Source organism: Triplophysa rosa, linkage group LG16 (genome assembly GCF_024868665.1).
Source record: "Triplophysa rosa linkage group LG16, Trosa_1v2, whole genome shotgun sequence".
In the NCBI taxonomy this organism is placed as follows: domain Eukaryota; kingdom Metazoa; phylum Chordata; class Actinopteri; order Cypriniformes; family Nemacheilidae; genus Triplophysa; species Triplophysa rosa.
In genome coordinates, this window is record NC_079905.1 from 18,222,770 (window position 1) to 18,247,484 (window position 24,715).

The 24,715-nt window shown below is 41.9% G+C and overlaps 1 protein-coding gene across 1 annotated transcript in view; it reads left to right on the forward strand.

Annotated features, from left to right (window-relative positions):
* Positions 1-24,715, forward strand: part of glcci1a (glucocorticoid induced 1a) — a 55,849-nt gene that overhangs the window by 27,316 nt on the left and 3,818 nt on the right. The window contains exons 3-7 of the mRNA XM_057354906.1: positions 19,430-19,519; positions 22,395-22,535; positions 22,622-22,771; positions 22,886-23,093; positions 24,062-24,182. Of these exons, the coding sequence (XP_057210889.1) occupies positions 19,430-19,519; positions 22,395-22,535; positions 22,622-22,771; positions 22,886-23,093; positions 24,062-24,182 (710 nt within the window). The remainder of the gene's footprint in view (positions 1-19,429; positions 19,520-22,394; positions 22,536-22,621; positions 22,772-22,885; positions 23,094-24,061; positions 24,183-24,715) is intronic.

Genomic DNA, 24,715 nt, shown 5'->3' on the forward strand with positions numbered 1-24,715 from the left:
ACTCCATGCCACGCCGCATTGCTGCAGTAATTCAGGCAAAAGGAGCCCCAACTAAGTATTGAGTGCTGTACATGCTCATACTTTTCATGTTCATACTTTTCAGTTGGCCAAGATTTCTAAAAATCCTTTCTTTGTATTGGTCTTAAGTAATATTCTAATTTTCTGAGATACTGAATTTGGGATTTTCATTAGTTGTCAGTTATAATCATTCAAATTAAAAGAAATAAACATTTGAAATATATCAGTCTGTGTGTAATGAATGAATATAATATACAAGTTTCACTTTTTGAATGGAATTAGTGAAACAAATCAACTTTTTGATGATATTCTAATTATATGACCAGCACCTGTAATATATATATATATATATATATATAGTATAAAACAATATATCAAAAACACCATTGTATCTACTAAAGGAGGAATTTTACTGCAGTTTACCATTGTAAATTATATAATGGTATACTACAGTAGGTGGACAAATATATAATTATTGTATAGTAAAAGAATGGAAAACACAAAACTTGGGAAAAACTAAATTATATGGCCCTAATTTACCCAACTGTAACATTAATGTCCTTCGTCGGTTAACTGCCTATTTATGTGATAAACTACACAAAAATTGTTTTGTGTGTATATTTTTTCTAAATAATATAACAGACGTTTTATACTTGTGCTACAACTTTTTGGCCTGTGCTACAAAACTTTAAACCTCTGTAACACCAGTGCTACGTGCAAAAAAAGTTAACGTACAGCCCTGGGTATGTGTGCAATAGGCTATGTTTACCCGGGAGTTGCTGTTTCACTGTGTTTGTCTATGAAGGCTTATGTCGCATTATAGCGCAGCTGTTTAGTGTTAGAAGATTGTCTGTTTAGAACATTACGAGGCAGTTCTGCAGGGCGGTTTGCTGTCAACTTTGTGCACTGTAGTGACAGAGTGATGGTTGACAAGACAGACAACTAGTTTTCAGTACAGTTTCCTTCACATAGCAGTGCTTCGACGTAAATGCGGTTGTGAGACCTGAAAAGTTACAGGTGCGAGTTCGGTTATAGAATGCGGTTGTCACTTCCTTAAATAGCTGAAGTATGCGTGAACGCAACTGGATTAAAGGGACAGTTCACCTAACAATGAAAGTTCTGTCATCATTTACTCACCCTCTTGTCATTTGAAACCTGTATGACTTACTTTGCTCTGCACAGGGTTTTTCCTGCATAGAGAAATTGGAGGCGGCCACCTCCGTCAAATGTCGTGCTGCCTCAGACTCTCGCCAAAACTATGTCAGGTGTCTTCACAAGAAATGCTGCGTGCATTTAACAGACTGTCATTTGTAACTGCAGTTGCAGGATTACGCCACAGTCGCCAAACTGTTTCGTTATCAGCACACTGAGGCGCTAAAAAGAGTTGCAGAACAAGAGCTAGCTGTGTTTCACGGCTGTTTGTTTTGCATCCAAGTACATTTAATTTCTTGAAATTTCTTAAATTAACATGACGTACATCATTGTAATGTCTTTAGCTATGCAGTTGGATCGTTGAATCAGCATATACTGTACACAGTGAGTTCGCCAGTATGAACGCACATTGCGTTCAGAATGACTCGCACTCGAATTACTAATTTGAACCGATTCATTTAAACTATTGAACTTCAACTTCATTGAATCATTTAAAGTGAACCACAGAGAATGCAAGATGTGAATGAGCTTTGCTCATATATTTATTTAGTATGACTGGTTAATTCAGTTGGCTATAGTGAGCTGAAATGTTAGTTGAAAATGACAAAAAGCTATATTTGATTAAAAACATTTCTGTTTGGTTGAATACAAGTAATGTTTTATATAACTTAATAATTGTCATTTTCATGTAATTGTATTATAACTTTTAATATGTAAAATTCACTTTGGTTAAGCCACGTAAAGGTACGGTAGGCCTACGTGTGTGTGTACAAGATCAGGATGGCACCACCTCCGCCTCATTTTGAGCCAGGAAAAACCCTGTCTGCAGAACATAAAAGAAGATATTTTGAAGAATGTTGGTAACCGAACAACGACGCTACCCCTTGACTTGGATTGGTTTTGGGTAACATCATTGTTCGGTTACCAACATTCTTCAAAATATCTTCTTTTGTGCTCCAAAATATCCCATTAAGGACTTGAGAACTGACAAATATATTCTGGTGCTGTAAGAACGCAGCCTTTGTGCATTTACTTGGGTTTGAAGCTGATAACGTGAAGTGTTTGTTTTTGATGGTTACTTTAACGGAGAAACATTCGACCTGACTCAGCATCACGGAAACTTGTGAGGGAAGCATGAATTCTTTCATAATTTGAACATGGGCATGAAACTTAATGAATCAAATGTATGAATTGTAATGGCTACTTTTTTGAGGTCGACAGTCATAGTCATATGAACCGTTGTATGGAAAAGAGCATTTTAAAATATGCTGTGGGTTACAAGGAAAACCAGCATACAGGTTTGGAAGAACATGAGGGTTAGTAAATAATGACAGTATTTTCTTTTTTGGATGAAGTAGTAAAAAGTTTTGGCTTTCACTGACAGAAAGTTTGAGGCAGAAGTGACAGAGATTGTTGAAAGTTGAGCTGAGTTTAGCCTTATGGAAAAGCGCATCAATGTGATGAGAAGTTGTGTGATGTAATACTACAGCCAACACCATATAGAATTCTCTGTTATTACTCATTTCATAAATTATCCAATCACAACAGTCGTAAAGGTACAGAAGCAAATAGTACAGTTAAAAGGGTCAGGAAATTAATTAAAAGGCTGCTGTGTTTTCAGTCCAAGAAACCTAGACTAACTTTGTAGACTTCTGGAATACAATGCTACAAAAAGTGTAGAACGTGGCCCCTTTAACACATGCAGTGAGAGAATGAAAGGTCAGAGGTCCTGTGCTCTGGCGCATTTGGACTCACGGGTCATGGAGCAGCGGAGGAGTTCCAGCGTGTCACATGACCCCAAACATCCTGTTTTCATTGCTGCATGGCAACACAAACCACACACTCTGTTTGGCTCTGCTCACCAACACTAGAGATACTGTAAAGATACTCATTTTGTGCTTACTGTATTTCCTTGCCGAGTTAGGGTGTGAAATTTCATACATGGGTAAAAGCAGTACTTTGTAGATTCTTTGTATAACCAGTCAGTTCGTATGAAATGTTAACTAATTCGATTCGCTCACTTAAGCTTGGGTGTTGCCGGGACCGGCCATCTCAAGTCTCACCTCTTATTACTCACTGGTGTCAAAGAAATACAAACGACTCTCATTTTAACCCATCTTTAAAAGGCACCTTGGGTATAGAGAGATGTATGACTTAATATATTAACAATGGAATTGACTTTATAAATGTGAAATTAAAAAACTGTGTAACTGTCACAGTATTCATAAACTTTGGAAAAAAAAATTCTCGGAGGCCGCCATTTTTTTGCGTCAAAATCCATGACGTCAAATGGTTGCAACCTAAACCCGTTCTCTTAACACTACAGCGAAGCACACACGTTTTCCATATATAAAAGTAAAATATGAGACGTCAAACATAAGATCAGTATGTGACCCTGGACAACAAAACGTCTTGGTTACGGATGTAACCTCGGTTCCCTGATGGAGGGAACGAGACGTTGTGTCGAACCGAATGAAATTTGCATCCCGGGCTCCTCCCCGGATGTCCGGGTATAAGAGGGAAGCCGGCGTGCTCATTCATTCACCTTTGGTCTGAGGAGCCTAAAGCATCCTCCCCGACCGCTGGGGTGGGCGGCCAGTGTTGTGGCATGAGGGACACAACGTCTCGTTCCCTCCATCAGGGAACCGAGGTTACATCCGTAACCAAGACGTTCCCTTTCTGTCGGTCTCTCGACGTTGTGTCGAACCGACAGAATGGGGTTCCTATGGAAAACGCCACAGCACTGAGCCGCGTCACAATCTCTGCGGAACGACGTTGACTGGCCTGGGCGAGTCAGACGAACACGCTAGCGCGAAATTATGACCTTCCAGTGGAGAGGAAGGGGGACCCAGACTTTCCACAAAAAGTTGGGAAGCCCCCTAACGCCGGCCGTCACGGGCGGAGGCCTGATTCTCTAAATGGCGAGAAGCCGCCCGGCACCGTACGGGCCACTGGGTAAGCATTATTCCCCCCTGGGGGGGAAAAACGCTGCAGAGGCCACTACCTACCGTAGGGAGGAATTAGTGGAGACACCACATGGTCTCACCATCAGGGGAGAACTCATGGGAGGAATGTGCGGACTGCATGAGTTAACCTAACCGCAAGGTGGGAGTCCACCTGGGGAGGTCATGGGTTGCCAAGGTGGGAACCATTCATGAGAAAACATCAGACGGAACAGCCCACGGAGGGGGGGTTACCACGTCTGGAGCACTAGGTCCGGTTAGAGCTATGTGGGAGATAACTCAACTGTTCCCCGGCCTAAAGGGGCAGGGCTGCTCTGCCCAGCCTGTCCCCTGGAAGGGTGCTTAGTGATGGATGGAATGCCTGTTCTTTACCCGAGGGGAAAGAAGTGAGGCGGGATCGCCACTGCTCCCCCCGGAGGGGGAAGGGCTTCCGCAGGCGTATGCCCTACCGGCGTGCCGTGCGCGTACTGGACAAAGCACGGATAGGTTGGGTCTTCCTCCCCGGTGGGGAGCGCCTGCAGGTTCACCACCTGGTCTCTCGGGATAGTGGTGGGAGCCTTGGGCACATAGCCGGGGCGGGGTCTCAGATAACGTGAGAATCCTGGCCCCGAGTTCTAGGCAATCTGCGGACACGGAGAGTGCTTGTAGATCCCCTACCCTCTTGGAGGTGAGCGCAATGCGGAACACCGTCTTTATCAAGACTGAGAAAGAGCGGTAACCCCGAGAGGCTCGAAGGGAGCGGGGCCTCTTGAGGCCCGCCACCTAGGTCGCAAGAGGGTACGGAGCGCGGATAAGGTGGTCACCCTCTCGCGCCCCTTAGGAACCTAATGACCAGGTCGTGCTGTCCCAGAGGCTACCCAGCACTTGGGTCATGATGAGCGGCCGTAGCGGCTACATACATTCCCAGTGTGGAGGGGGAGAGGTTACTCCCGTCTCTTTTGAGGACGGTACAGCCCGTACCCGACCGAGCAACTCCGCGGGTCTTCTCACCGAGAAGAGCACCAGGACGAGAAGAGGCGCCACCTATGGGCGTATAGCCGCCCAGTGGCCGAAGCCCTAGCCTGAGTGACGTCCCAACCGGACCGGGGGTGGGTCACTCAGGATCTCCTCGTCCCGTCCAGACATGGAGACCAGGTTTTGCCTGGGATGCCATAACGTGCCCCTTCCCCTGGGGAAGCTGTCCGCCAGGGGGAGCGGCCAGGGGTGTCGGCAGAAAAGCCAGTGTGACCACTACGCCTGCTGTCCGGTGTGCCACACTCTCCAAGGAACTTGACTGCTGCCAGCCAGTGACTCTGGGCAGCGGTCGTATGTACATCGACCCGAGGGGGGACCACCCCCGCCGAGGATGCCATGTATCCCAGGAGCCTCTCTGTTACAGGGGGACCGCTGACTGTCTGATCTCAGGCAGTTCAACACTGACCGGGCGCGCTAGTCCTCGCGCCCCCCTGGGGGTGAGCGGGGCCGCTCGTGAGGACAGAGTCGAGTTCCATACCGAGAAAGAGGATGCTCCTGCACCGGGGAGAGCTTGCTCTTATCTCAGTTGACCTGTGGCCCCACCGATCTAGGTGCCGGAGCACCAGGTCCCTGTGTGTACACCACAGATCTCGAGAGTGTGCCCAAACTTGAGCCAGTCGTCGAGATAGTTAGTACCCGTACACCTCCTTCCCAACGGGGAAGGAGGGCGGCTTCCACGACCTTCGTAAAGACTCGTGGAGACAGGGACAGACCGAAGGGGAGGACCCTGTACTGATATGCCCGTCCCTCGAGCGCGAACCGTCGGAACGGCCGATGTCGAGGGAGGATCGAGACATGAAGTACGCGTCCTAGGTCGATTGCCACGAACCAGTCCTGACGCCTGACGGACGCCAGATGCGCTTCTGCGTGACCATCCTGAAAGGCAGCTAGTGTAGGTGCCTTTCAGAACACGCAGATCTAAGACTAGGGCGCAACCCTCCGCCTTCCTTAGGGACAATGAAGTACGGGCTGTAAAACCCGCTGAACACCTCGGCCAGTGGGACGGGCTCGATCGCTCCCTTCACCAGAAGGGAGGCGACCTCCGCCCGAAGTACGGGCATCCCTGCCTCTGCCTGAGGTAAAAGGACGTCCCGGAACTTGGGCGGACGTGTAGCGAACTGAATCGCGTAGCCGAGACGGATCGTCTTCCTCAGCCAGCCTGACAGTCTGGGGGCTCCCAGAACTGTGACAGGGGACTAGAGGTTGATCTGCTTCATCGCCCCCGCGGAGGGTGGTTCGATGGCTAGCAGTACGGATTCCTTGCCGGGGGAGGCCCCCCGGGGAGGAGATCGGCTCTGCCATATTTCCTGCCTGGCGACTGCGCAGCTCAACGCACTGTCTGACTGAGAGTGCTGAGGGCTGGTGTTTATACTCGACATTGCGCTTTGCCATGACGCAACGTCGAGTTTGCCGTTCACCGTCGTGCAGAGGGTGAGAGCGGCTGAGGTAACCCAGAGAGAGAGGAAACTCTCCTTTTTGAGAGTAAGTGGGCGCCAGCCCCCCAGAGGGGGCCAGCAGATGGAGGGACGGGGCAGGAACCGTCCCTATCCGACCTACCAGCGCTGTGGCTGGGGTCGGGCCCAATGGTAGCCTCGATCCCCCTGAGGTGATCCCATGACAGCCGCTGCCCGCGGCTGCTGATGGGGCGATGGTCTCCTCTTCGCTGTCTCCTCCAGGTCACTGGAGGGCGTTGAAGAGGACCAGGGCTGCTGGGAAGCAGACAGTGCACGGGACTCGACGGCCGAGGCGGCCGAGTTGCGGCACGGAGGACTGCTTTTTACTGTCGAGAACCCTCCACAGTAACACCAACCAGCCCCCCCTTGCGAGACGGGTACGTCGAGAAAGCGGACCTTCTCAGCGTTACTCATCTGCGCAAGTATCGGCCAGAGGAGTTCCTCATGGACCACAAGTGTGGACATCGTCCGACCCAGGGCCCCCGTGGTCACCTTGGTCGCCCGTAGAGCGAGGTCGGTGATGGCGCGGAGTTCCTGCATACACTGCGTTCCAAATTATTATGCAAATTGGATTTAAGTGTCGTAAACATTTAATTTTATATTGTTCAATTAAACTTATGGATGGTATTGTGTCTCAGTGCTCTTTGGATCACTGAAATCAATCTCAGACACCTGTGATAAGTAGTTTGCCAGGTGAGCCCAATTAAAGGAAAACTACTTAAGAAGGACGTTCCACATTATTAAGCAGGCCACAGGTTTCAAGCAATATGGGAAAGAAAAAGGATCTGTCTGCTGCCGAAAAGCGTCAAATAGTGCAATGTCTTGGACAAGGTATGAAAACATTAGATATTTCACGAAAACTTAAGCGAGATCATCGTACTGTGAAGAGATTTGTGGCTGATTCAGAGCACAGAAGGGTTCGTGCAGATAAAGGCAGAATGAGGAAGGTTTCTTCCAGACAAATTCATCGGATTAAGAGAGCAGCTGCAAAAATGCCATTGCAAAGCAGCAAACAGGTATTTGAAGCTGCTGGTGCCTCGGGAGTCCCGAAAACCTCAAGGTGTAGGATCCTCCAGATGCTTGCAGTTGTGCATAAACCTACTATTCGGCCACCCCTAACCAATGCTCACAAGCAGAAACGGTTGCAGTGGGCCCACACATACATGAAGACTAATTTTCAAACAGTCTTGTTTACTGATGAGTGCCGTGCAACCCTGGATGGTCCAGATGGATGGAGTAGTGGATGGTTGGTGGATGGCCACCATGTCCCAACAAGGCTGCGACGTCAGCAAGGAGGTGGCGGAGTCATGTTTTGGGCTGGAATCATGGGGAGACAGCTGGTGGGCCCCTTTAGGGTCCCTGAAGGTGTGAAAATGAACTCTGCAAGGTATGTAGAGTTTCTGACTGAGCACTTTCTTCCATGGTACAAAAAGAAGAACCATGCCTTCCGTAGCAAAATCATCTTCATGCATGACAATGCACCATCTCATGCTGCAAAGAATACCTCTGTGTCATTGGCTGCTATGGGCATAAAAGGAGAGAAACTCATGGTGTGGCCACCATCCTCCCCTGACCTCAACCCTATTGAGAACCTTTGGAGCATCCTCAAGCGAAAGATCTATGATGGTGGGAGGCAGTTAGCATCAAAACAGCAGCTCTGGGAGGCTATTCTGACATCCTGCAAAGAAATTCAATCAGAAACTATCCAAAAACTCACAAGTTCAATGGATGCAAGAATTGTGAAGGTGATATCAAAGAAGGGGTCCTATGTTAACATGTAACTTGCCCTGTTAGGATGTTTTTGATTGAAATAGCTTTTGATTTCAGTAAATATGACCTCCTAATGCTGCAAATTCAACAAATGACCATTTTCAGTTTTTTACAACCTATGAAATGTTTTCAAACTCTGTTGTGCATAATAATTTGGAACAGTGCATTTTGAGTTTTTCATTTTTTAAATAAATACTGTTGTCAGTGGGAGGTTTGTTCAGGCATTGTGGGCATTGTGTCCGTCCCTCTCCTCGACGAGTGTGTTACACCAAGAGCAATCTCATCATCACGCATCGTGTCCGAATACGTGATTGAGGAATAAGACGGCGGACCGTCTTTTTTGGGGAACGGTCAGACGAGCGAAACGAGGTGTGAACGGTCCGTGAGCCGTGGCTGGCGGATTATCGCTCACAGTAATCCTCATATCACCCTCGCTGCTTGCCATAGCGGACGGCAGGGCCGTAGTCCTGCCGCCACGGAACGGGGAGCAAACGAGGTGGTGGCTGAGTCCCGTGGGAACACAGCCACCTGTGACGCAACGTCTGAATCGTCACCGCCCGCAGTGCGGGCAGGACGTATCCACAACGTCTGCCCCAGCGTACTGGAAGCAGGCATTGTGTCCGTCCCCCTCCTCGATGAGTGTGTTGCACCCATGAGAACAGCGGGACAAGCCACGCTGGAGAAATTTGCTCTTTTAGAAAAGGAAATTGCTCGAACACCTCCGGAACTGCCGAGACGCCCAGGGGAGAGTCACTGCAGGAAGGGACCGTCCGCTGTCCACGTCGTAGATTCCAGCAGAAAGAATGATCACCAGATCGTAGAGAAGCTCATCAGATGCGTAGGCTCTGAAGAACAAAAGGTGAATGAATGAGCACGCCGGCTTCCCTCTTATACCCGGACATCCGGGGAGGAGCCCGGCATGCAAATTTCATTCGCCAATTTTCATTGGCCTTTTCTAAATACTCAGAAGATGATAGGTTCTCAAGACAAACCCCATTCTGTCGGTTCGACACAACGTCGAGAGACCGACAGAAAGGGAACCAGGCTTATGGGTCAATTTTTCGAAATTGAGATTTTTACATAATCTGAAAGCTGCATAAATAAACTTTCTATTGATGTATGAGTTGTTAGAATAGGACAATATCTGGCTGAGAAACTCTGGAATCTGAGAGTGCAAAAAAATCAAAATATTGAGAAAATTGCCTTTGAAGTTGTTAATCAGGGGCACTGTGGCAGACCATCCACTCACAAAAATAAAGTTTTTACATATTTAAGGTAGGAAATTTACAAAATATCTTCATGGAACATGATCTTTACTTAATATCCTAATGATTTTTGGCAAAAGAAAATCAATAATTTTGACCCACACAATGTATTTTTGTCTTTTACTAAAAATGTTCCCGTGCTACTTAAGACTGGTTTTGTGATCCAGGGTCACATATATAAATACTAGGGCTGTCAATAGATTAAAATTTTTGAGTTTATTTTAGTGATGTCAATCGATTAAAAAATTAGCTAACTAATCACACACAGCTTTTATGTTTTTAAACATACTGTACTTTTAAATTCTAATAATTTCACATTTTATCTCCAAATGAATGTAGAAACAACACATTTCTTTAACAGCATCATTTTATGAATGAAAGCCAACATTCTAATATTGTTGGCTTTGCAACTGATGTCTTTATTAAATATATTATTTTTTCTACTAATCAAACCCATTATAATAAGTGTGCCCTTCCTGTCTAACAGGTAGGAAATATACAGAAAATAAATAAAGTTCTCAAACACTTTACAGTCTTTACTGCTAAATACATGAAATACAGAAGAATCCTCATTAAAGCTACGAAATCACATTGATTTCTTTTCTTTTGTTCTTTGATTAACATTAGAGACAGGAGTCACAGCAGCACGTTTAAGAGCGCTGGCCCTTTAAGAGCTGCCGCTCTAAGCAGGTCTTGTGCTTCTTTCACTGCTCTTTGCATTCATTTAAGACTTTATTTAACTCTTTGAAGCAGTGTTAATTTCATTGATGAAAACTACGACGAAAAATATTCGTTAACGACATGTTTTCACTGACGAAAACGAGACGATAACTAAATAAAAATGAATGCATGATAACGAAAACTGTAATAAAAATATACTGACATTTTCGTCAACTAATAAAAACGAGATGAAAATATTCTTGTCCCACCTGGCGGACATCACTTTGCGCGCATGTGCTGCTTATCTCATATAAACGGTCGAGAGAAGTCTCTGGGAGAAGGGAAAGCACAGACATATATTCTGTGTCTCCACGCGGTTTACAAAGCGTCTTATTTTCCTTCACGTTCGCCCGTAAAATGCCGCAAACTTGAAGCGCGACTGCAGGCGAGTCACCCCGAAACACATTACAAAGGCAGCAAGGTAAACATGCATTAAATCATAGCTTTAAACTACCATCTTTATGACAGTTAAGACTATTTAAGACATCATCATCCACAATTAACGTATACTTTATACATTATGAGAATATACTGATGAACACAATAATAAGATGCTTGCGGTTTGGTTATTTATTCTGCATTAGAGCACACGTGAATGTTAGCCCCCGTCAGCTAATGACCGAGAGAGAAGACAATCGGGATAAAATGTATTTTATAATGGCTAAAAATAATGTGTATATATTAAATTCGCAATGATTTTGGTTATTAATATGTATGTATTTTTTCTGACTAACAATATTAAAATGTATGAAAATACATCAAATAGCGTCTTTATTTTATTTCTTTATTATTTTAGCATTATTTATATATACATTTTTATCCTACAGTAACTTTTATTTACTGAAGAACTGATTATTGTTTCTGTGTTCAGTTTGGCGGGACATAGACGAGACTAGAGAGAGCGCATGTCAGAACCAACAATAACATGTCTCTCTCCACACAAAACATGAGGCTCTGTCATGATCCTGAAAGACATGACATGATGAGGCAGAATCATGACAAAAGCGTTATAGATTAGTGCAACAGCTCTGTTGGGATTCAGATTTTTTCCACTCCGTTATTGAACAGTGTCTTGGGTTTAACCCCTCGTCCTCTGCATCACACTGATTCACAGCGGCTTCACTCAGCAGTATCGCAGTCAGATCAGGTGAACGCTGAGACCCAGGGATGTTCTGCTCCATAAAAAGCCACTTGCATCCCAACATAGTTCCGCTTTATCAGGTCGTAAAGAAACAGTACATGCAAAACTTTGTGTCATTATTTATTCTGAAGTTGTTTCAAACCCTTTTTTTTTACTCTGTGAGGCATAAAATAAAAGTTTTAAAAACAACATTATGCCTAATCAATATATTTATTAGCAATGGGTAAGTTTACCTATTTGCAAGATGATAGCTTCTTTGTTTGACAAATATGCATTCTAATGAAAACAGACAAATTGCATGATTTTATGGTTTTTTTTATTTGTGTAATGTTCTCTTTGGGGTGGAAGAGGCGCACTGGGTCACAGCTCGATATTGTCTGGCTTTGTGTGGCAGGCTCCAGGCCGGTTTGTTGGGGCAGAAGACCGCTTGGTCTTGCCTCTGACAGATCTGAAATAGAAAAAAGTGAATGAAGCAAACATAAAACTGCGTGTGCTTGATTTAAGCAGCCTGAAATGCAAGATTAGCAGCATTAGATCCCGTTTAGAAACATGCATCTGTCTCCTCCGCCACAGACCATTTTCTCTTCACCACATTTAAAGGTACAATGCGGGATGTTTTGTATGATCTATTAACAGAAATGCAATATAACATACAAAACTGTGTCTTTAGATGTGTATAAAAACCTTACGTAATGAAAAGTTATGTTTTTATTACCTTAGAATAAACCAGTTGCATCTACATAGGGAGCGGGCCTATCTACATGGAATTTGTTATGTTGCGCAGCCATGTTTTGTACAGTAAGCTCTAACGGACAAACAGCTCTACAGAGGGCATTTCGTATATGTTGGTCTTCGTGTGTTTTTTTTAGACGCAGCTTGCGTCATCACTGAGTTGAAGACGCACAAAGTAGTAAGTCGTAGTATGGAGAGAAGGAGGAGTAGTCGTCGTCTAGCTGAAGCAATTGATTGTTCTGTCTTAGAAGTTTTGATAAAATGGAGGACCATGCGTATTGTGCACAAGAGCCGACAGAGCGTGAATCTCCGTCGTCAAAGAAGCGCAAACGTGATGCTGCCAGACGAATTAGAGACAAATGGCGGCAGAAATCCAGGATAAACATCGGTGTATCGATTACCAGATGGAAGGCACTGTTGAAAGACAAATGTTTTCAAGGCGACGCCGAAGTTGCCTGTTTTCTGCTAGACTGGTAAGATAAATCAACATTTTCAATGTTTCCACTTTTTCAATGTTTACCAAACAACTGTTTTGTTGAAACGGTAACGTTAGCATTTTATACAAATGGCCATATAACCTCCGAATAATAAAGTTTTTCCGTCCCTGCGGTACGTACTCTGGTTGTTCCTGACTTTACAAAGGTGGAGACAAACGTCTACTAACTTACACCTAACTGCCTATGTCGCTGTCAGATCAAACGCTTTGAACAGCGTTGCTATTTACGATTAGCTAACTTTAGTTACTTCAGTACTCTCAGCGTGTACTAGATAACACGCAAGAAATATATCTAATTATAGAATTGTAACAGTAACTTTCGCTATAGAATACATGTTACATGATTAATTACGTAAATATATTGCCTTACCTTTGTAAAGAAACATCGTTGCTTGTATCACTGCTATCCGCTGTCTCAGTAGATGACATCTTTTTTTACTGTTGTGGCCACCGTTGTACTTTGAAACGAAGGGGTGAGCAAATGACTCAAAACTATACTCAAAAACTATAATGTTGCAAAACTATAATACAACGCTAGTGGCCGCTGATTTTAAAGAACTACGCCTTTAATACACATTATATTGCGCTGCAAAAATGATCAGTAGGGCCTGATTTACATCTACATTCGTTTTTACATTAACACATTAATGTAACTCGAGCAAAGTTCTTTAAAACTGAAGTCATTAATTTTGTTTAAATTTAAATGCATTATACAACCAAAGCAATTTGAAGCAACTACAATACTTTCAGTGTAAAAATAATAGTGAAACAATAATAATAAATTATTTGCGGACAAAACATAAATATCCAGTAAATATCCAATAAAAAATACAAACCTCAGCTGGAGTTCGGTTCGCTGTTGCCCAGTGATCAGCAGTGATCTCTTTACAAAGTGTTTTTCACTTCTTCTGATTTCGCTAACTTTCAACAAAGTTGAAGTTTACATATCTAAATCGTTAAAGTTCCACTTTTTGGCCAGATTACGTTTATCCATGTCGCAGAATCCGAGAATGAATTTATAGGGGCGTGATATGTAAATTACGATCGATTTCAGCCGCCGCATTTATCAAGGTACGATCATTCGTACGATGAGATTGGCGGCATACAAATGTTTGATGAATCACACATGAACCCTGTCGTAAGATGATTTCTGCGCACAGATCTGTGGTCATTTCTACGTTAGATTGATAAAATGAGGCCCACTATGTTCTTGTATCCCTTGTCGAGTCTTACATGTAATTGATGTATAGCTGTGTGTCTTGATCCGTTGTTCTCCGTGTTGGTGTTTAAATTCTTTATTAAAACTATTATTCGTGACTTCGATAATTTGTGTCCTTTGTGGACCGTTACAGAAGCCATGCTAAGTTTTCTTAAAGAAATAGTTCACCCAAAATTTAGCCTTTAGTGAAACACAAACAATTTATTTTTGATTATATTAAAATGTTGTCGTGCTATCTTCTGTGCTACTTATAAATGGTGAAGCTCCAGAAAACAAATTCATCCATCTTTAAAGTAATCCAAATGACTCTTGTCTTTTGAAGCGAAATGGTAGGCTTTTGAGTGAAAACAAGCAGATCTGAACATTAAACTTAAAAATGCAGTATGTTGCTAACTTAAGTTCTCATTGGTTCTCGCATGTCTCGCATGCACCAATATATCAGCCAATGATCGCTATCAGTCAATAAAACCAAATTTTCACACTATTGGCGGCCGATAATTTAAAAACAACCCATGATCAGGGCCAATATCAGGGGCGTCGCTAGACCCCTTTTACTGGGGCACATGCCCCAGTATAAATCTCAAGTTTAAGTTTTAACAATTTACTTTATTTCTGAGTGTATTCATTTACATTGATAATCACGTCAAAAACTGATCTATATGCAATGTAGTAACCCAATTCACGCTTGTGAAAGCAACGCAGTCGCACACTACAATCGAAAACACAAACTCATATGGCGACTTAGGCCATCCTTTTGCGCAGAAATCCATGTCGGTGCGCGTCTGTGTTTCCTTGCAAAAACTGCAGCACGCAGCTGCGCACACAGGTGAACAGAGGTGACGACATGCGACTGAGGTAGGCTATGAAAACATGACAAAACTAAAGTAAGTTTCTAAATAATATCGATTTTAAAGACTTGATAAACAAACTACTGTACAACCCCAGCCAGTCAGGTCTCAGACATTAGAGGAAAAAGTCTCAGCAAAACTTGGGAATAGCTTTGCTTTTTAGATCAAACATGCTCTTTATTTTAGTTGCAATAAATTCTTGACATTGTAAATTCTTGAAAAGATGTCATTACTCATTGTTATCATTGTGTAATGTAGAAGAATGCAAATATGCAAGAAAAAATTGCATGCAGTGTATGCCATTTATGCCCTAAACCATGTTAATAATGTTCATGTTAAGTATGTTCAAGATACTGAAATATTTTTAGCAGGCTTTCAAAAAAAAGTAGGAAAAGTAATCGGTGCCTGTGCCCCAGTAGAGCTTTAGATCTAGAACGCCCCTGGCCAATATATCCTGTCAATCAAAAGAGGACAGGAAAATCCAGAATTTGTGGTCTGTGTATAGAAAATGCTTAGAAACATCACCAGTTTGATGTTTAATATTAAGTCATTTCTATGAATTAATAACAATCAGAAAGTTAAGAAATATTAATTTAATCTTTAGAATTTCGTTAATGCATGTAACCACCAAACTATCCGTTTCGGCAGATATCACTCTGAATAATCGACTATCGGTATCAGTGGAGAAATTTAGTATCGGTGCATTTTATGCCATTTTATTGCTTTGTGTGAGGCACAGTGAGGAATTGCTATTTGATTAAAGCCCTCTCTTCCACCACACAATAGCTCTTAAATCTCATTCCCACTTCCACATATGCGTGTTCACTTGACACATGAATGAAACACAGGGAAAAATATAATTATAGAGCTACAGTGGAGGAGAAGGTTTCTAGCAAATAGCTTTTATTAACTAACCTTATAAACCTTATTACCTTTAATATGTTCCTAACACAAGCATATTGCTTCGCAAGACTTACAGTACAGCACGCAAGTCTTATGGACTACTTTAACAGTGCTCTATATTTGTTGGATGTTCCTCCATTTAACGAAAAAGACCATACTGGTTTGGCCTGTGATCACTGTTCGCTTTCATTGTATAGAAAGGGACATAAAGCGGACCTTGTTTAAATGCAAGAAACTAGTTTATTCGATATAAAAAATATGAATTGTGACAAGACCGGCTGTCAGTCTGTGTGTTAGTGTTGTGGGGATTTTTCAGTGCAGTTTACATAGTTACGTCCAGTAGGTGGCGCAAGGGACTGTTATTAGCGAGTCTGTCCATTTCCAACCATTTCAGTCCAAAAGTCTGCTTTATTCAGGATCTAACTATGGCTATCAATATGTCAATCATAGCTATTTCAAGAGTGAATCCCGCATTTATATGCCATTGTAATTCCCGAAACTTCACAGCGTGTATGTGGCAGTTGGTCTTAGCAGCATGAAAAACAAGTTTTATAGAATTCTGAATGGATCATATATAGTACAGAAACCGCACAACGAGCACTCTCTTTATAATTACTAAAAAGCTGTCACTCATCTTCATAGAGATCTCTAGCACCCCAGAACCAGGCCTAATAATAATTTACGCAAGGAATACAAAAGCCCCGACATGGAGTTGATAAATATAGTGGAAAGATATATAGAGAGAGAAAATTACCCCTCAAAAAGTAGAAGCTTCCTCTTCCCGACTGCGAGTAGTGGTTTATTCTTCTCCATTTTTTAGCTATAGTTAGCTTCACCGGAACGACGGCAATCAAGCAGTTATGTCAACGATGTCCTGCGCTTAGCAGTCTTTAGACGTGGGGCGGGGCGTTTAAAATTTAAAGAGACATGACAACTAGCCCATAAACAAACTTAATATAAATTATTGTAAATAATTAATTCACGAAATGTACTATATCCATTGCATGAATTTAATCACATTTGTCAATATCATTTTTACTCAAATAAAAATATCTGAGGGACCCCACTAAGATTATTTTTTACTTCTTATGGGGGTCCCTAATGCCTTATGGGGGGTCCCGGATCCCCCTAGCCCCTCTTCAATTCGAGCACTGATCATTCCTGATGTGTGTCAAAGATGCAATAATTCTAAGGGCACATTTTTTCATTGTATTTGGGAGTGTGAACATATACAGCAATTCTGGAATGATGTAAAGGTCATGGTAGAGAGAATTTTAGATATTAAAATATCTTTAGTACCCTTGATTTTTATATTTCATCTGCACCCTGGGGGAATGAAACTTAAAAAAGAAAAGAATATTTGTTTTTCAATCAAAACAACTTATTTCTTTACATTGGAAATGTGTTGATGCCCCTGACATAAGACGATGGTTTAAAAAAATGGCATCATACATGTCAATGGAAAAAGTCTGTTATATTCTAAAAGATAAATATAAAACCTTCGAGGAGATATGGAGTCCTTTGTTCAATTTTTGAAACTGGATGAAACTGAGGTTTAAAGGCACTGAGAAAGGATGCGTTAATTTATGCATTAACGGTATAGCACTGGAAATTTTGTATTAGGTCAGTTTATTGTATATGGTAAATGTTATTTACCCATTTTTTGTGTTTTTTTACGTATTTATTTATATACTTTTCTACTTGTTGTCTTTTTTTTGTCCCTTTTCATGTTCTGTCTTGTTGGTCATAAGATGTATGCATATATAAATGGTAAAGTCAATAAAAACATTTTTAAAAAAGAAAGGGGCGTAAATGTCAATCCAGATGAAGTCAGAATTTTCATTTTTGGGTGAGCTAATTCTTTAAAGGAACTTGATTTATGGACAGAAAGAAGAACAAAAATGCCTTCAAAGCTGTTTCCCGTGGCTTCTAGTGTCGATCTGATTCCAAATGCCAAGCTATGAAGCGTGACGTCTGTCAGGCGGGTGAATGCAGGGGTTGCTCTTGTTTCACAGGCCCTCAATCCGCTTCTGGTCGCAGCTTCAGGCTCTCAAATTCAGTCTACATTTTTGCTGGAATAGATCTAAAAATGTTATGTTGCTTTGCTTTCAGAAAGCGCAAATACATTCAGTAAAAAAAACACTGTGGGTATTTTATGTTATTTATGTTTGAACAATTTTCCAGGCTATATCATTAGCGTGTTATGTGTCAGTTAATTCTCTCTAGAGCTCAACACAAAACAAGACACGTGCCGAGTGTCATGACAACATCAGAGGCTGTTGCCCCGAAATTTATCTCAACTCTCAACACACAAACTCTTCTTGTGCTGCCTTGAGGATCTGATACTTACATCAGGAAATGCAGATGTAGACACTTTTTTTCTTGACCTCAGCCGAACAAGGACAAACAGGAAGATTTCATTTATTTTTAGAATTCTCTTCTTTTGCATAATAAGCTACATATCAGAAGTTGTGACATTTCAGAGACTCACCCAACACACACACTTTTCAATATACGTTGTGTGTGTCAGAGAGACTCAGCGAATGCCTTTAAGGTCATACATCACATCCACGTGTGCCCACAGATTTTCCTATAGTAACAGGATGGTTTTTTTTTTAAAGGAATGTTAGTGAGCGTTTATTGAAACCCAGCTGGACCGTTTGCAGGAACAATGAGGCCTTTGTTATTTTTGTGTGAAATTGTGAGTCAGAAGTGTGATGCATGAGAATGGGATTTATTGCTGTGAGTGAGGAGATCGGTTTTAAAATATTGTCAGTGAAAGTGAGCTAAATCTGACAAATCCTAGGGCTGTCTAGGAAACTGCCTAAATGATGTAGACATAATGTGCATACTATAAATAGCAGTGGCCTCAAAAACGTTGGACACTTTAAAGGGATAGTCCACGCAAAAATTAAAATTCTGTTATGAATTTATTACCCTCAAGTTGTTCCGAACCTGTATAAATTTCTTTTTTTCAGTTGAACGGAACGAAAGATATTTGGAAGAATGTTAGCAACTGAGATTTCTGGGGCACAACTGACTACCAAAAATATTGTATGATCGTTTTTGTTCTGTTGAACACAAAAGAAGATATTTTGAAGAATTTGAAGACACTCCCTGTTGTGTGATGTTTTTCACGTCACTTCCGCAAATATAACGAACTAATTCCACAAGTAATGAAAAGCCAGGAATGTGATGCTTCGTGTTTGGTTTGAACACAGCAATGTTTATAGTGGGCATCTTTTATGTGCAATATAATAGCTTTGTGCATTCTTGCATGCTATCTGTGTTTTTAACTAACAGTTTTACAGTGTTTTTAAGGTTTAGCAGCATCAGCATTACACTTTTAAAATGGCGGTTAAGTTAAAAATAGTTTAAATTGAATTGAGTCTCAACACCCTTGCGTTCTGTTATTATCTTTTGCGGCCCATTCAAACGGTGTTTGTGTCTTATGTGAATGCTCAATGAGATACAACTGACCTGGTGTCAGGTGGACTTGACCCTAAATAAAAAAAATTATGCTTTCTTGAGACTGCCGAGTCGTTCCGACCACCCACCAACCAGTGAATTATGAAAACGTAGTTTTGCACCTCCTTAGTATTGTATATTAATAGAGGCTTAGGGTGTGGGTTTGGGTTAGTCCATTATAATTAGCTTTATATAAAAGCAATAGTCACTTTTGTGTCCTCTTTTAGATCGTTACGTCAATCTTTACATGCGTGTGTTTGTTTCAGACTCCTGGATGTTGGAGTGAGGAAACCGAGGAGGAAAGAAGCACACACCAGCGCTCTGCGTCGTGGGGCAGCGCCGACCAGCTTAAGGAGGTACACACGCTTACACACCCATAGCAGGAAACGCACTCGCTTTTAACAGCGAAACACTATATGTAGTGTGTCATGAGCTTGCAGTTGTGTAGTTTTCCCCCTTGGGTTCAGAGAGCAAGAAAGTGCAATCGCACTAACAGCTATTAACAGAGCTCTCAGTATCCTGAAAGTGATGAGCTCTGCACTTCTGCCTTCGCGATGATCTCATCCTGTGTGGTTGCGATATAGCCGCTCACATGAAGAGCTGACGGAGGATGGGATGGAAATTAAACCCCTTCGCCCATATCTCTGCACGATGCTGCCAGTCACGGCGACCCATCCGACTTACCCTGCACCTTCTGCTATATATAACTTCCTGTGCGGCTTCAGACTTCCTGCGCTGCACGCCGTGTTATTGCTAGCGCTAACCCGCAGCACAGTCAGCCTTGTCACGGGCGCTCAGCCCCACCCTGACGGTTCAGGGAAGAGGGTGATAAGACTATCTCCCCCTTTAACAACTAACTTCCCCTCCCGGCAACAACCATTATCCCACTCCGCCCAATTTATGGGTTTACTAGCCTACAGCCTACAGAACAGTAGAGGCGTGGGGGATCCAGAGCTAGTCGTATGTGCAGTCATGTTGCATGTGTCCTTTCACTTTGGGGCCACGGTGTGATCAGATTATTTGTTGATAATCTTTTGATGCGTTCCTCTAGATCAAACAGTAGATGACAGCACTAGGAGTGCCAAGATCATCAAGTTGATTTCCAGAGAACATATGCACTTATGAAATGCATACCTTGAATGCAATGTAAGCTGCTTTGAGTAAAAGAGTTGGAAAAATGCGTAAATCCCTTTTGAGTTACTTGCAAGCCATTTGTTTTTTGCATTTGCATCAGATTTTACACTAGCAGCGTGCACCATTTCCTGTACAAACCCTCAAACTCGCAATATTTACTGCTGCGTGTGCCAGCATTTTAACAATTGTCAATGTTGGCATCAGTTTTTATTGGGATAAGACATTGAACTTCTGTAAGGTAAATCAGTTTATTACTGTTGCTAAAAATCTTTTTCATATTTGTCCAATTTTGAGCCTCACCATCCATTGCATATCCAATAAAATCCATGTGACCTATAGTAATTGGCATCATTGGCATCAATCCTGACGCAAGACGTAGTAAACTGGAATGAGGTGGAACGCTGTAAACATTCAGCTATACCTGTTCTTTCATTTTCCTTGAAAAAAAAGTCATAGAGGTTTAAAAACACGTGAGGGTTTTGGGGTTTACTGTTCCTTTAACAACAGAGCATCAAATGTGGAGACACCGTGTGTGAATGTAGTTGGATTGGTTGTCCCCTCTGTTTCCTATCTCAAGATTGTCACACACTTATTTAAAAACTTTTAGAAACATATTACAAGACGCTTATTCAGCAAGTCCTGAATAATCTCATAGTGTTTCTCTACTTTTGGAGACTTTTCAAGAAAGGTCTGTATGAGCCATTTTTCCTACATATAGGAAGTTCATGTCCTCAAATTTAAATATTTTTATCCGGGTACACACAAGTGCTTCCACTTCGTGGCTTATAACTCCTTACACATCTTAAGTGGATTAAGGTCGTGTATATTGAATTACTTACAAAAGAGCACATTCAGGATTTCCCCTGCTGAGCCTATGCTGTGCATTTGTTTCAGCCCAGGCACCTCCGATAGATAAACATCTCTTTTATGCGATTGTAATTCTTATACCGAATATTTGTTTCATGTTTGTTGCTAGTTTAAGAAAAGGAAGTTCTAGTCATTGCAACAAATTTGCATGTTTTTAGATTGGCATCTGTAATCTATAGCAAACAGAGGTGGGCGGAAATGTGCCTCCACTGCTGAGGTGTGGCCTTGGCTGCAGTTGAATGTCCTGTGACATTACGAAGCCAAAATATCCGTGTGAAGAAAGAGCCATCGACCAGTTGTGTCATCTGCGTGAACATGTCTAGACTTGTCCCATTGTTTCCATACGTACAGGCAGTAAACACTGTAATCAACTGCACACAAACCTCTCAAGTAAACAGTGAGTGATCAGGCCAGTTTGAGAAAGCGGAGCGGGCCACCGTATGAACCCTGAGGAACACCTCTAGTCAAACTTATGAGTGTTAAATATCAGTTGCCTGTTTTTGGTAGATCATTTAGTGGAGCCTTTTTAAATGGCTGTCTGGTTTGTAATGACCCCTTGTGGCCATGCTGAGTTCAGCAAGAATCAATGAAAACTGTTTTCACTGGATCACTTGGTTTATGCCCAGATCCATCTTTGCCACTGTGGCTCTTTTTTCACATTGTAATATTTGTTTTGAACCACATTACCTTATAATTTCCAATGAAAGCAAGGGTGCTTAGAAGGCAGCATAATAGTGCTGCCCAACTTTTGGAACTGCCTTGTAAGTGTCTGTGATGTCTTAATCTCTTGGTAGGCACCTCACTACTGATACAGGATCAGTGTTGTAGGTTTTAGACGACTTTTTTCCCCTTCAGTTTTATTACCCAAAAATAACAGAACAGAACACTACAGATGCATCAAGATGTGGCAAATGTGAATAAAGATCATTTATCTTCCGTTGAAAGCAGACTAAATGGTCGGCTCACTTTGACTGCGTCTGGTCCAAAGTTGACACACTGACAACAGGCCAACGGCCAGTAGCACGGCTATCCTGCGCCTGCATAAGAGGAAATACTTTCCATACCAACAGGTGGCAGTGATCTGTGTTTGCTACTCAAAGGGGAAATGTTATACAGGTTTAGTTATGTCTCATGTAGGCAATATTATATTGTTCCAACACAACTTTTTTGGAGCTTTACTTTAGTGTGTGAGCATTTTGTCTTCAAAATCAATCACTTTGTGTTTAACAGATCGCTAAGCTCAGGCTCCATCTGCAGCGCAGTAAACAGGGCGGAGGACGGCAGTGTAAGGACAGTAAAGAGCGTCTGTCCCCCCTCTACAGCTGTACCACCACCATCACTGCCTCTATCAGCACAGCCAGCCAGGCGCAGGTCCGCGCACATACAAACACATAATATCACTGTATTCAGCATAATTTGTGTTCATTGAGATGAACATGTGACATCTCTTCCTGCAGCCGCCCATGTCGAAGTCAGCACAGATGCCACTGTCCAACATCACAGTGCCAAAGCCCTCCATCTCCAGAGTTCCCAGCAGCATGGAGGGCATCAACCACGAGCTGGAAAAGGTTTTCATCAAAGACAATGGAGAAAAAGAGGAGCTAAAGGTACATACACAACTGAAGGCCTCTTTATACAGAGTATGCATTTTTCCATGTCTTTTTTGGTGAAATCACGTTCAAAAGTTATGTTTGTTAAAAGACTGTTTGATTGGCTCTCAGGCGCTGGAGGTTCCTGACGGACGGAGGGCTCCGTTTCCCCCTCAGCGGAGCAGCAGCAGTCGCGGCATGGACACGCAGACACCGTCAGTACCCGGACGTTCCAGTAGCTGCTCCAGCCTGTCTCCGTGCCCCTCGCCAGTGTGCCCTCCCCGCTCACACGACGGCAGTCCATATTCCACTGATGAGATGCTGGATGAAAGGGACAAAGGTCACACAGACCACACACATAGAGTTTCAGAGCATTGAACTTTTAGTAAAAATGTTTTTTGTAGTACAGAGGCCTCCGGTTTTACACCTCATATGGATTTTACAAATAACAGCAGTCTTTTTATCTCAGATGTGCTCTTTTCAAATCAACTGCTTAGTCCGTTATTACTGTGTATTTTCTTTCAGAGTAAAAGTTAAAGGGACAGTCACCCAAAAATGAAATGTCACCATTTACTCACCCTGAAGTTGTTCCACAACTGTATATATTTCTGTGTTCTATTGAACACAAAGTAAGATATTTGGAAGAATGTTAGCAATTTTCAGTTCTGTAACATCATTCTCTACCGTAGTAGAAAAAAATCTTGTATATTTTGTTCTATTGAACACAAAATTAGATATTTTGAAGAATTTAGGAAAGCAAACGGTTCTGGTGCGCCTTCGACTACCATGTTAATTTTTCCTACTATGGTAGTCAATTGTGGCCAAGAACTGAAAATTGCTAACATTCTTACAAATATCTTCCTTTGTGTTCAGCAGAACAAAGTAATGTATACAGGTTTGAAACAACTTGAGGGTGAGTAAATGATGACAGAATTTTCATTTTTGGGTGAAGTATCCCTTTAAGAAAAACGAGTTTAAGCTTTACGTCATAGCATTGATATGTCAAAAGAATAGATGATCACTGATTTTTTTTTCCCATTTATAATTACAGGGCTTGAAATTCATTACTTATCACTTATGTTTGCATATTTTCTATAATGTTCTCAGAAATTCTGACTGTGTTTCCTGCACCTCTATCATTATTATATTGCATAAAATCAGAAATAATTGGTCCAGAAATGTTGACACTCCAAAAAGCATATAAAGCAAATTATAAATGTAACACTGTCCTTTTTATCGCACACAATTCCCAGAAGCAATGTTAAATCGTGAGGTGTTCAGAGGTGTAATTCCAATCTCCTCCTGCAGATAGCGGCAGCAGTTCTCCTCTTCCCAAATTTGCATCATCTCCTAAACCCAACAACAGCTACATGTTTAAACGAGAGCCGCCAGAGGGCTGTGAGAAGATCAAAGTGTTTGAGGAAATGACGTGAGTAGAGTTAACCCACTTTAGCACATTTAAAATGACATATGTACGTTTCTGTCTTCATGATTTCTACATTGTGTGTGCTCCAATGAGGATACACACTGAATGCCACACCTGAATATTCTTCGTCTTGAATATTGAGAGACTTTTTTGTGACAAATAAACCAGCAATATCAACCATTATGGGACATCTTTTTACCAACGTTATTTTATTTGATACACAGGATAAGTGGTATTATTACATGGTGCTGCACTGACTATAGAGAAATAAATAGCAAGGTTGTAAATATTATTATTTTGATGATTGTCTTTGTTATTGTATGGTTTTTATTATTTATATATTCCTCAATGTACACATTTAAATCTATATTTATGTTATTTTGATAAATATATACATTGTTAGAAATTGTTGCTTTTGTTGTTGTTAATATGGTTATTGATGTTGTTTATGTTATCATTTATTCATTATTCCTTGTTTCAAATCCACTGTTTTATTTAGAAAAATGTGTATTTTAAATTGGACACTGAATAAACAT